This window comes from Bubalus kerabau, chromosome X (assembly GCF_029407905.1).
Source record: "Bubalus kerabau isolate K-KA32 ecotype Philippines breed swamp buffalo chromosome X, PCC_UOA_SB_1v2, whole genome shotgun sequence".
NCBI lineage: Eukaryota > Metazoa > Chordata > Mammalia > Artiodactyla > Bovidae > Bubalus > Bubalus kerabau.
This window is the reverse complement of record NC_073647.1, coordinates 13,549,300-13,561,027: the sequence shown is the minus strand read 5'-3', so window position 1 is coordinate 13,561,027 and position 11,728 is coordinate 13,549,300. Positions and strand designations below refer to the sequence as shown.

Below are 11,728 nucleotides of genomic sequence, written 5' to 3'. Positions count from 1 at the left end.
TTCTGATACTGAAGCTGCTGCCACCTCGTATCTACCACAGGGACTTTTTCTGTAACCCACGCCTGCTGATAGGCTGTGCTAGTAGCAGATGCTCTCACAGGAAGTGCTCTTATTTGAGGCACTTATTTTGATTCTGCTTTTACTAGTGGGAATGAAAGGGGTTAAATGATAAATGGCATACTAATTGTGGAAATAGAAATAGGCATTTGAAGATGCTGCTCCTGTGTAGGGTCCAGTAGCAGGTATGAGATGATAGAATGGTGAGGAGGTGGTGTGAATAATATTGTTAATGATGCTTCACTTTCTCCACACAGATTGCATCTTCTCTTGCTCTGAAGCTTCCACAGGATCTAAAAGGACTTTTTCCACCTCCTCTACACCCTCCTGCTCAGAGAAATACCCATATCCCTCCTCCAGCATCACCACCTTCATAAGTGCCTGTAAGGGAGCAGTATCAGGCCCACCCCTATCATCAATCATGGCAGTGGCTGCTGCCAGGCCTGATTCTTTCTTCTTTTCCTCCACCACCATTTGTACTCTTCCTCTATTGCACCAACACTGAATTTATATCCAGCAGGAAAAATACCAGCACATGCCCACCTTTCCAAGTGTACAGGGGACATTAGGACCCACAAAATATCATACTATCTTCTCCTCTCCCACTTAAATAATTTTGTTTATTCACCCTGATAACCCTCTTCTTTTCCTACATTCCTATCCCTAGCCAAGGCTCTTACCATTAGTCATCTCTGAGAAAGGAGAGTTCTCATATGACAGGGTCATTTTTCTCTTCCACCCCCTCATCTCACCATACTCGTTCCAAGAAGATATTCAGATCTTGGCACCTCTTATCCCAGCCAGCCTGTATCTGGTTTTCTATAATCCTCTGCACTTGGACCAAATTATGACATGAAAGGAATGGCCTAGAGAAAGAATACTGCTTTATAATGCCTACGTACTCCTTACTCCATACCAGGACCCCAGGGAGAAAGCAGAGCCCCAGAAGGAAATGGTGATTGTAGAGAGACTATGGTACATGTAGAGAGACTAGGGCATCAGGGCTTCCAGCTCTGGCAGACACCTTCAACCCCCTTTGGCTATAGAGAAGCAGAAATGCCCACCCTCAAGAGACCATGTGGACTTGGACAGTGAGAGTACCAGGGACAGTAACAATGGACTGAAGGCCCCCATAGAAGGCCCTCCCCCTCCCATTCTTGGGTAACTCACAGGAAGAAGAGGGGCCCTTCAATAGTGAATGACATTTAACTTTCAGTCTTCTCAGTGGGATGGAGGGAAGCTTCAGATTTAAATGGTCACTTCTGGGGATTACCTGGAGGCCCAGTGGTTAGGACTCAGTGCTTTCACTGCCATGGGCCTGGGTTCATTCCCTGGTTGCAAAACTAAGTTCCTACAAGCCTCATGGCTCAACCAAAAAAAAAATAATTAATTTAAAATAATTAAATCAACTGCCACTTCTGAGCAAACCTGTCCCCGAGGTACACACTACACAGAAGACACAGCAATAAGTGAACACTCTTTATTACTAGTTAGAAACAGTGAAGTAAGCCAGAAAGAAAAACACCAATACAGTATACTAACGCATATATATGGAATTTAGAAAGATGGTAACAATAACCCTGTGTATGAGACAGCAAAAGAGACACTGATGTATAGAACAGTCTTAGGGACTCTGTGGGAGAGGGAGAGGGTGGGAAGATTTGGGAGAATGGCATTGAATCATGTAAAATATCATGTATGAAATGAGTTGCCAGTCCAGGTTCGATGCACGACAGTGGATGCTTGGGGCTGGTGCACTGGGACGACCCAGAGGGATGGAGGGTTCAGGATGGGGAACACATGTATACCTGTGGTGGATTCATTTTGATATTTGGCAAAACTAATACAGTTATGTAAAGTTTAAAAAAAAAAAAAAGAAACAGAAAACTTCTGACAGAGCCTGAGCCTGGTGAGCTGGAATCTCCTGGGAAAACTCCAGGATACCTCTTGCTCAGACTGGAGGCTGATCTGACTTCCAGCCCCTGGGCTCTACCCTGGCTCCCCCTGGCTTGCAGCAGGTGCCTCAGGGGAGCAGAGCGCCTGCAGAGAACACACAAAGTGGAATATAAGGGCCCAAGGGCATTCTCAAGAGTACTTGTCCCAGTCCAGTTCTACTTTTAATCCAATTAGTCCTCCCAAGAGAAGCACCATCCACAGCATGATGTCTGTCCTTAGAACACATTTTGTTCTTCATCCACTGGCTGGAAAGGGGCTTGGGATGGTGGCTGCCTGAAGCTGTGTTGCCAGCACTCCCCCAAGCACTTCTTTAAGGCAGTCACTCAGTGGTCTTTCAGGCAACCAGGAAACTAGCTGTCCATCTCGAGGGAGGAAATCGGGAGAGTATCAGAAAAGTCCTGCCTGAACTTTACTGCTCTTTGCCACTACTTATTTGTATCATCTGGGACCAACGAGATGAACGGTTGGGAAATCAAGTCCATCCACAAAAATCTCTTTGATCTTGCCCCTGGAACTACAAAAATATCTGGATGCTATTTCAACTGGGTTTACCCAAAGGCCACACAACATGCAAAATAAAGTCACCTCTAATCTATAATGTATCTCAAATTATGCTGTTCCCTGTCATCTAACCAAACTCACCAAAAAGATTTGTGTACATTAGATAATACAATATAATTCTACCTCCTATCATATACTAGACAATCAATAACTAGTTGTTTAATTAAATGAAACCTATCAAATTTGCTATCATCTATAGAATTTAACACTGCAAACCCACCCCCTAGCACTTCTGAAATAATTCCATATCAACAGAGAAATTAAATCCTAACAAAATTATGTTGTATCCCTTTTCCCTCTAATAAGTCCCAAAGCATCTCTTCTTTCCTGACTTCTTCTTAGCTTCAGCCAGCCGGGAGGGTCTCGCTGAGGTGCAGGTCAGTCAGAAATGAAGTGTGATTTCTTCAGGATCTTGGAAGATCTTCTAAACGGGATAGGTTCAGATTCTTCAGCAACAGGCAAATTCCATGGGGCTCAGAGACAAAAATGAGCCCCTACCTATAAAACTTAAAGACAAGAAGCAAACATGAGCACTGCAGTAGTTTACAAAAGAACAATAGCATTTTCAAGGAAAAACAGTACTCCTAAAATTCAATGTAGCATATAACTCTAAAAGCATATGGCTATTCTGAGGCAAAGACAGGAAAAGGTGGCATTTTCAGGAAAAGGTGGTTAATAAGAAAACAGAAATTAGTGAAAAAAAAAAATTCTTCATGACTTCGGTGCCTCCAGGGTGTCAACCAATTAGCATCAGCCATCCAGAATCCAGCACCTGCAAACTTAAAAGGAATTAGAAGTCCTCTATTTTAAACACGTAATACTCAAAGTAGTCTATCTTTGTTAAAATAAGTGTACAAATAAGAATATAATTGTGTGTGTGCATGCATGTGTGTATATATTTGTATGTGTGCTCAGATGATAAAAAGTGCTTAATTTGGGTAATGAAATAATGGATTGTTTTATTTAATTTTTTATTTCATAATTTTGATTTTCAAATTTTCTGTGAAATAAATGAGTTACCTTTTAATCAAAAGAGGAGAGGTTGTTAGGAAATTGGTTTTTCCTTGGAGTGTTTCCATTCTTACTTACCTTACTGAAATCAGTGAGCTTCTCCTGGATCCAGGCCTCCACTCTCAAATGCCCTGCAGACATTCTTGCATTTATAGCAGGACTTGCGCCATGGAAAATTCACTGCTTTACAGCGCAGGCACTCCCAACAATTTTGATTGGGAGGTATAGTAGGCTTCTGCTGATGCTGGGTATCTGAGGAATTCTTCTCTTTTGGTTGCTTCGCCTTTTGCTCCTGTTTCCTGGAGCTTTTTTTCACAGTATAACTTTTGCTGTACCACAGGGGACATGTCCCCTGGGGCTTCTCTGGACCTTCTTGCTTGGGGAACTTGCTGCTGCTCATGGAGCACTTCTCCTGGGGCATCACTGGACATTCCTTCTGGCTGTGGCTCCTGCTGTCTCCATGGGGCACTGTCCCCTGGGGACAAACAGGGCCTTCTTCTTGGCTGTGGCTCCTGCTGTCTCCCTGGGGCACTGTCCCCTGGGGACACACAGCACCTTTCTCTCGGCTGTGGCTTCTGCTGTCCCCAAGGGAGGACATCCCCTGGGGACAGACAGCACCTTCCTCTCGGCTGTGGCTTCTGCTTTCCCGCAGGGAGGACATCTCCTGGGGACGCACAGCATCTTCTTCTCGGCTGTGGCTTCTGCTTTCCCGCAGGGAGGACATCCCCTGGGGACACACAGCACCTTCCTCTTGGCTGTGGCTTCTGCTTTCCCGCAGGGAGGACATCTCCTGGGGACGCACAGCACCTTCCTCTCGGCTGTGGCTTCTGCTGCCCCACAGGGAGGACATCTCCTGGGGACGCAAAGCACCTTCCTCTCGGCTGTGGCTTCTGCTGCCCCACAGGGAGGACATCTCCTGGGGACGCACAGCACCTTCCTCTTGGCTGTGGCTTCTGCTGTCCCGCAGGAAGGACATCCCCTGGGGACATACAGCACCTTCCTCTTGGCTGTGGCTTCTGCTTTCCCGCAGGGAGGACATCCCCTGGGGACACACAGCACCTTCCTCTTGGCTGTGGCTTCTGCTGCCCCGCAGGGAGGACATCTCCTGGGGACGCACAGCACCTTCCTCTTGGCTGTAGCTTCTGCTGTCCCGCAGGAAGGACATCCCCTGGGGACACACAGCACCTTCCTCTCGGCTGTGGCTTCTGCTGTCCCACAGGGAAGACATCCCCTGGGGACACACAGCACCTTCCTCTTGGCTGTGGCTTCTGCTTTCCCGCAGGGAGGACATCCCCTGGGGACACACAGCACCTTCCTCTTGGCTGTGGCTTCTGCTTTCCAGCAGGGAGGACATCTCCTGGGGACGCACAGCACCTTCCTCTTGGCTGTGGCTTCTGCTGCCCCGCAGGAAGGACATCCCCTGGGGACACACAGCACCTTCCTCTCGGCTGTGGCTTCTGCTGCCCCACAGGGAAGACATCCCCTGGGGACGCACAGCACCTTCCTCTTGGCTGTGACTTCTGCTTTCCCGCAGGGAGGACATCCCCTGGGGACACACAGCACCTTCCTCTTGGCTGTGGCTTCTGCTTTCCCACAGGGAGGACATCTCCTGGGGACGCACAGCACCTTCCTCTTGGCTGTGGCTTCTGCTGTCCCGCAGGAAGGACATCCCCTGGGGATACACAGCACCTTCCTCTCGGCTCTGGCTTCTGCTGTCCTGCAGGGAGGACATCCCCTGGGGACACACAGCACCTTCCTCTCGGCTCTGGCTTCTGCTGTCCCACAGGAAGGACATCCCCTGGGGACACACAGCACTTTCCTCTCGGCTCTGGCTTCTGCTGTCCCACAGGAAGGACATCCCCTGGGGACGCACAGCACCTTCCTCTTGGCTGTGGCTTCTGCTTTCCCCCACAGAGGACATCCCCTGGGGACACACAGCACCTTCTTCTCGGCTGTGGCTTCTGCTCTCCCGCAGGAAGGACATCCCCTGGGGACACACAGCACCTTCCTCTCGGCTCTGGCTTCTGCTGTCCCGCAGGGAGGACATCCCCTGGGGACACACAGCACCTTCCTCTTGGCTGTGGCTTCTGCTGTCCCGCAGGAAGGACATCCCCTGGGGACACACAGCACCTTCCTCTTGGCTGTGGCTTCTGCTTTCCCCCACAGAGGCCATCCCCTGGGGACACACAGCACCTTCCTCTCGGCTCTGGCTTCTGCTGTCCCACAGGGAGGACATCCCCTGGGGACACACAGCACCTTCCTCTTGGCTGTGGCTTCTGCTTTCCCCCACAGAGGACATCCCCTGGGGACACACAGCACCTTCCTCTCGGCTGTGGCTTCTGCTTTCCCCCACAGAGGACATCCCCTGGGGACACACAGCACCTTCCTCTCGGCTGTGGCTTCTGCTTTCCCCCACAGAGGACATCCCCTGGGGACACACAGCACCTTCCTCTCGGCTGTGGCTTCTGCTGTCCTGCAGGGAGGACATCCCCTGGGCACACACAGCACCTTTCTCTTGGTTGTGGCTTCTGCAGGCCTCCTGTGCACTTCCCCCCTGGATGTTCTCAGAATATTCCTCCTGGGCATAGAAACTCGGGTCACATGGTGGGGCCATCTCTTCCTGGGCCCCCACTGCAGCCCACTGACCAAGTGGGTATATCCCCAGAGGAGGCACCTGGGGTGTGACTGCTACTGGCACTGCTGCTGCCGTGACTGCTCCCCCTTCCATAACTGCTAAAGGTGGTAAAGGTGTCATATATGGGTATCCCGGTGGGAATGACTCATGGCATGGGAATGGATGTGGCACCATCATTGGTGGAAGGGGTTGCACTTCCTGGGCAAAGGAGCTCTGAGGTCCGGGGACATAAACCACAGCTGCTGGGGCTGCCATCTGACTCTCTGAATGTGGCATACCCTGTGCTCCCACAGCCACCATCTTGCCTTGCTCCGGTACAGTCATGGGCCATGCTGTAGCCCCAAGCTGCTCAGCTCCAGGCCCAGGCAGCATTTCATGTGCCACAGGTGCTAGCTGGGCCGCTCTCTCAAGCTGGAGCAGTCGCCCACGCAACATATCTCGCTCGTCCATCACCTGCTTCAGGGTGAACCATGCGCTTCGATGCACTACCGCCTTATCACGCTCCTCACGCGCCTCACGGAGGCGCTTCAGCTCATTGGCCAGGGCCCGGGAAGCTGCTTCCTGCTCCCTCACCTGCTTCTGGAGCTGCCTGATATGGTAAGCCTGCTGCTCCCACTGCCTTGCGCCCACACGGACGCTCAATGCCAGTGCGCTCCAGGCACAGGCCCTCTTGACGGTGTGCGGCACCCGCGGGTCAGCAACCACGATTTGCAGCTGATCCTCTATCTCGTTCCAGGGTCGCGACCGTAAGGCCATGTAAAAATTGGGGCCACCCCCGTTCTCGAGGACCTCATTGTTGATGAACCGGATTACATCCATGTGGCGAAAGCCACTGGCATTGTCCCCAAAGTCCACAGCCATGGCCGCTGAGGCCTAGTCAACCAACCACCTCACTGAGGAAGACGCTGCCTTCCGGCAGTCGCGGCAGCTAAAAGCTACAGCTGCTACCAAGTCCGCCCTTCACTTCCCAGCTCAGTCCTCGCCTCCTCGCCCGCCTCTTTTGTCCCTTTTGTCCCTCACATAGTCCCGCTTTCCTCACCGAGAGTAGAACACGTTCACTCACCACCATGCCAACCTCCGAAGTGCAGAGAACGTGATTCGTCACAGGCGTGCTGAGTCGCACGCACGCAAGGCTGCTAGACCTGCCATCCAGCTAGAGCCCCCTCTACAGGATGAGCGGACCAGAAGCGGCACTGGGTGCCGCAGTGAGACCAGACGTGGCAGAGGGGAGGGGGGAGTTGGTGCAGGCAGCAGGATGCAAGCACACTGCTGCAGCAGGCTCTGCGGATCCCTTCCAGATGCTAATAGTTGCCGATCATGCACCTAGGGCGGAGAAGGCAATGGCACCCCACTCCAGTACTCTTGCCTGGAAAATCCCATGAACGGAGGAGCCTGGTGGGCTGCAGTCCATGGGGTCGTGAAGAGTCGGACACAACTGAGCGACTTCACTTTGACTTTTCACTTTCATGCATTGGAGAAGGAAATGGCAACCCACTCCAGTGTTCTTGCCTGGAGAATACTAGGGACAGGGGAGCCTGGTGGTCTGCTGTCTATGGGGTTGCACAGAGTCAGACACGACTGAAGTGACTTAGCAGCAGCAGCAACAGCATGCATCTAGGGGCTGCAATCACACACATACACACATGCACACACATATACTCTCTCTCTCTCAATCCTGTTGTAAAAGGAAAAATGAATCAATGGAGATCAGAGAACTTGAGTGGGGGGGGTGGATTTGGGGGATAAGGAGTTGAGGTTAAGGAGACTGGGGCTTCAAGACCCCTAGTTTAGGAAGGTAAATAGAGTGCAAACTTGGGGTCTATCAAAACCCAAAAAAGGAGTTGGATAGTGTTGGGAGAGACTTGAGAGAGAAAGCTGTGCTTGCACTACTGATGTGAGGAAAGTGATGAGGTTGCATGGTGGGGAAGCAGTGGAAACCAGGTAAATATGCCACTTTGGCATATTTATTAGTTTGAATTAAATTTACTTAAGAAACAGCCAGTGTAAGGACACCCTGACCCTCATCCCCCTAAAATCAGGAAGTAAATATCCCATATGAAAGGTACCCTCCCTATACTAGATGCTGTAAGGCATCCTGATTACCAGTTTCAACCTTAAAAAAAAAAAAACAGGTAAATAATTCAGTCAGCAAAATTGAGTTTATTTTGGAAAACCAGAAGAATTAAATTCAGGACATATAAAGTGTGGTAAACTGTAAGCAACTCCAGTGAACAAAGAAGAGGAGTGATCTTTAAAGAGGAAAGGAGGAAGTTTGGAGGGACTGTTCTGAATTAAAGTTTTTGAATGGGAGCAAGAGTTTAGGGTTGTGGCAGCTTCTCATTGGCAGAGTTATGGCAGTTTCCCATTGGCTGTGTGTTGCTGTGCAAAGAGAAAATCTTCCTTCTAATTGCTGGGGTGTGTAAAGTAAACTTCTTCCTGCTGGAATATGTAAAATAAACTGTAAGAATGGTATGTTTCCTTTTTTGATTTTTACATTTCCCCCTTTTGATCAAAATCTTTCCTTGAAAGTATTGCTGATCAAGAGTCAGATTTTCTATATTTGGTGATTTTGTTCCTCAGAGCCAGGAAGGACCTTTCCTGATCCTTGTCATGTGCCATGTCAGAGGGAAAGTATACACGTTAGAAACTGTTGAGGTCACATTTGAGTAAGAAGGAAGGATAGGAGGAACTCTTAAGCATTTTCCACCTAAATTCTTTATCTTATCGAAGTCATAAGTGTTAGAGATTATCTTGAAGCATTAATCTAGCATCACTTTATTGTACATCATTTCTAAAAGAATTTAACAAGCAATAGCTACAAAACTTACAAATAATTATACAAAGTAGAATTGAAAGTAATATGAAAAATTCAGTTTGTATGATGGTTCTAAATCACGACCTTAGACTTGAAGGTAGCCAACTGAACAAATAAGAGGATCATGTCAGATTAAATTTATTGCAACCAGTGTGCTTATTCTCTGATTTTGTGTAATCAAGTTTTGACCTCTTCAGAGACACTTATCCATGTGCAACATCTCACAAATGCCTCATTGTTCAACAAGTAGGTTATCAAGGGCTATGTAAACGTCTAGAACTACTTTAGCCACTAAGTCAAGTGATTGTTGTTTGGCTGCTACTACTTTGGCTGCAGAATTGGCTAGCTTTCCTAATGTTGGGGAGATATTTCTGATAATGCAATCAATGGCACTCACTCTGATGCAAGGTAGAAAGTCTCACCCTATGGAGACAAACCTGAAGTCATGTACGTATCCTGGAAGCTCCTATTTAATATAGATATGGAGGCTTAATGGGGTGTACTAGTGAGAGGTTTCTGGCTTGTTATTAACAGGGACAGTTAAATATAATGATAAGTATTAACCTCCAATTTGTCAGCTATCTAAATATTCATATGTCCATGGGAAATGTCATCCACCACAGACAAAGATGAAGCCAGATGGAGCACAAGAGACTCCAGCTGAGGTCTGGAAATGGATAAATCCATTAGCTTAAAGTTTCTGATTTAAAATCTGATCCCTTTTCAAACTAGGGATCAGACTAATTGGGATGACATTCTTTGAAATACCATTTCATGCCAAAAATAACGTTTCTAAAAGCTTTGCAAACAAGAGAAAGCTCATTTGTATTTCCCTTGTGTGCAGGAGACCATATTTGGATGAGGAAAATAACATGGAAAGTGAAGATCATATGATCAGCAAAAGTAGAGTGTTTAGTTACAGTGGTATGGTTATGACTGGCGAAAGATTGAGATAAGGTATGGGAACATTCAGTCATAACAGCTTAACCTGATAGGTAACATCCGTAGGCTTGTGGATAAAATCAGCCTTGGCATTTGGGATTACAGAGAAAATGGTTACAGACAAGACCAACAGGTCTCCTACATGGTTTCCAACATGGTTATCCAACATAGAGTTTCTGGTGACATACCCATCAGAAAAGTTTACCCCTTTTTCAATAGAGTGGGAAATGTGGATAAGAGCATTGTCTTTCTAAGAAGGAAAGGGAAAATAAAGTGAGAAATGACAGCCATCTGGTCTAGTCATCTCAGGAAAACTGTCTCCTTCACCTGTTGTCTGCTTCAGTTCCTGGAAATCTTTGTTTTCAAGTCACTAGTTAGTGTATAGGTCTAGTCAGTGTTTGGTGCTTTCTTTATACGACACATGAATCCAAGAGTCTATCTATAATTTGGAGTTTGGCAGCACAAGAGTTGGTTAATATTACCGTATTAGGACCTTTCCCATGGGGTTGAAGAGAGTCATTTTAGAGATGTCTTTTCCAAAAAATAAAATCTCCAGGCTGCAAAGTATGGTGTTTGAGGTCTTCATCTCTCAGGATCATGCTGTGAAAATATTGCTGTACTAAAGCATGACTATTTTCAATGGAGGTAATCAGAACTTTTCAATATTGAAGTATATCTCCTTTTATTAATTGTGGAGCTACATGCCTGAGGTGCCCAGCAATTATGAGTTCCAAAGGGATGGATCTAGATTTAGAAGGACCAACAAGCAATGCTTTTGGCGAAGGTACTTGGAGGGTCTCCACAAATTTTGCCAAATGAGTTGTTTTCTTTTAGTTTTTATTATTTATTTTTAGCTGTGCTGGGTCTTTGATGCTACATGCAGGCTTTCTCTAGTTGTGGTAAGCTACTCTTTGTTGCTATGCACAGGCTTCTGTCTGCTTCTCATTGTAGTGGCTTCTCTTATGGTAGAGCACTGACTCTAGGCATGGTCTCAGTAGTTGTAACACATGGGCTTAGTTGCCCCAAGCTATTTAGAATCTTCCCATACCAAGGATCAAATCTGTATCCCCTGCATTGGCAGGTGGGTTCTTAACCACTGGACCACCAGGGAAGTCTGCCAATTGTGTTTTGATAGTGCTGTTAGTTCGTTCAACTAGTCCTAAAGACTGAGCATGATAAGCATAATGAAAATGCTGTAGATCTAGGCAAACAGCACAAATATAGTATTTGGCCAGTAAAATGGGTTCCCCAGTCATGATGGAGCTCAAGAAGTTACCCAGGTAGGGATAATCTTTTCTATTAATATTGTAGATACTGAAGAGGCAGTAGCTTATCTACATCAAAAAACTTTGACCCAGTGGGAAAACATACGAACCATGACCAAAACATATTTATATCCATGAGATGGAGAAAGCTGAATATAATCCATTTGCCAAACCTTGAATAGTCCATTGGGCAAGTTAAAGTGCATGCCAACTATCAGTATAAAGTCTGCAAATTTACCCTTGGCTAGAGTACAACCTGAGTAAGAACATATAATTCAGCCTGGTGGACTGAGGTAACCAAAGGCAAAGATGCTGTCTCAATGACTTCAAAAGGAGTTGCAGTTGTATACCTAGCACAGTATTTACATTTTTCAGCCTTTAAATAAGAACCATCAGTAAACTATGAAAATTCAGCATTGGTTAGGGGATTTTTCTATAAATCTTTGCAAAGGGTCAAAAGATGATCTGTTAGAGTTGAACAATCAT

The 11,728-nt window shown here is 47.1% G+C and overlaps 1 protein-coding gene across 1 annotated transcript; it reads right to left on the bottom strand.

Annotated features, from left to right (window-relative positions):
• Nucleotides 1–1,531: 1,531 nt before the first annotated feature.
• TEX13C (TEX13 family member C) lies at nt 1,532–7,265 on the bottom strand. Its single transcript, XM_055564671.1, has 2 exons — nt 3,664–7,265; nt 1,532–3,080 (listed from the first exon to the last, which is right to left on the bottom strand). Exon 1 carries the CDS (start codon nt 7,079–7,081, stop codon nt 3,674–3,676), a length of 3,408 nt encoding a protein of 1,135 aa, XP_055420646.1. The 5' UTR covers nt 7,082–7,265; the 3' UTR covers nt 1,532–3,080; nt 3,664–3,673.
• Between the last annotated feature and the right edge of the window lie 4,463 nt (nt 7,266–11,728).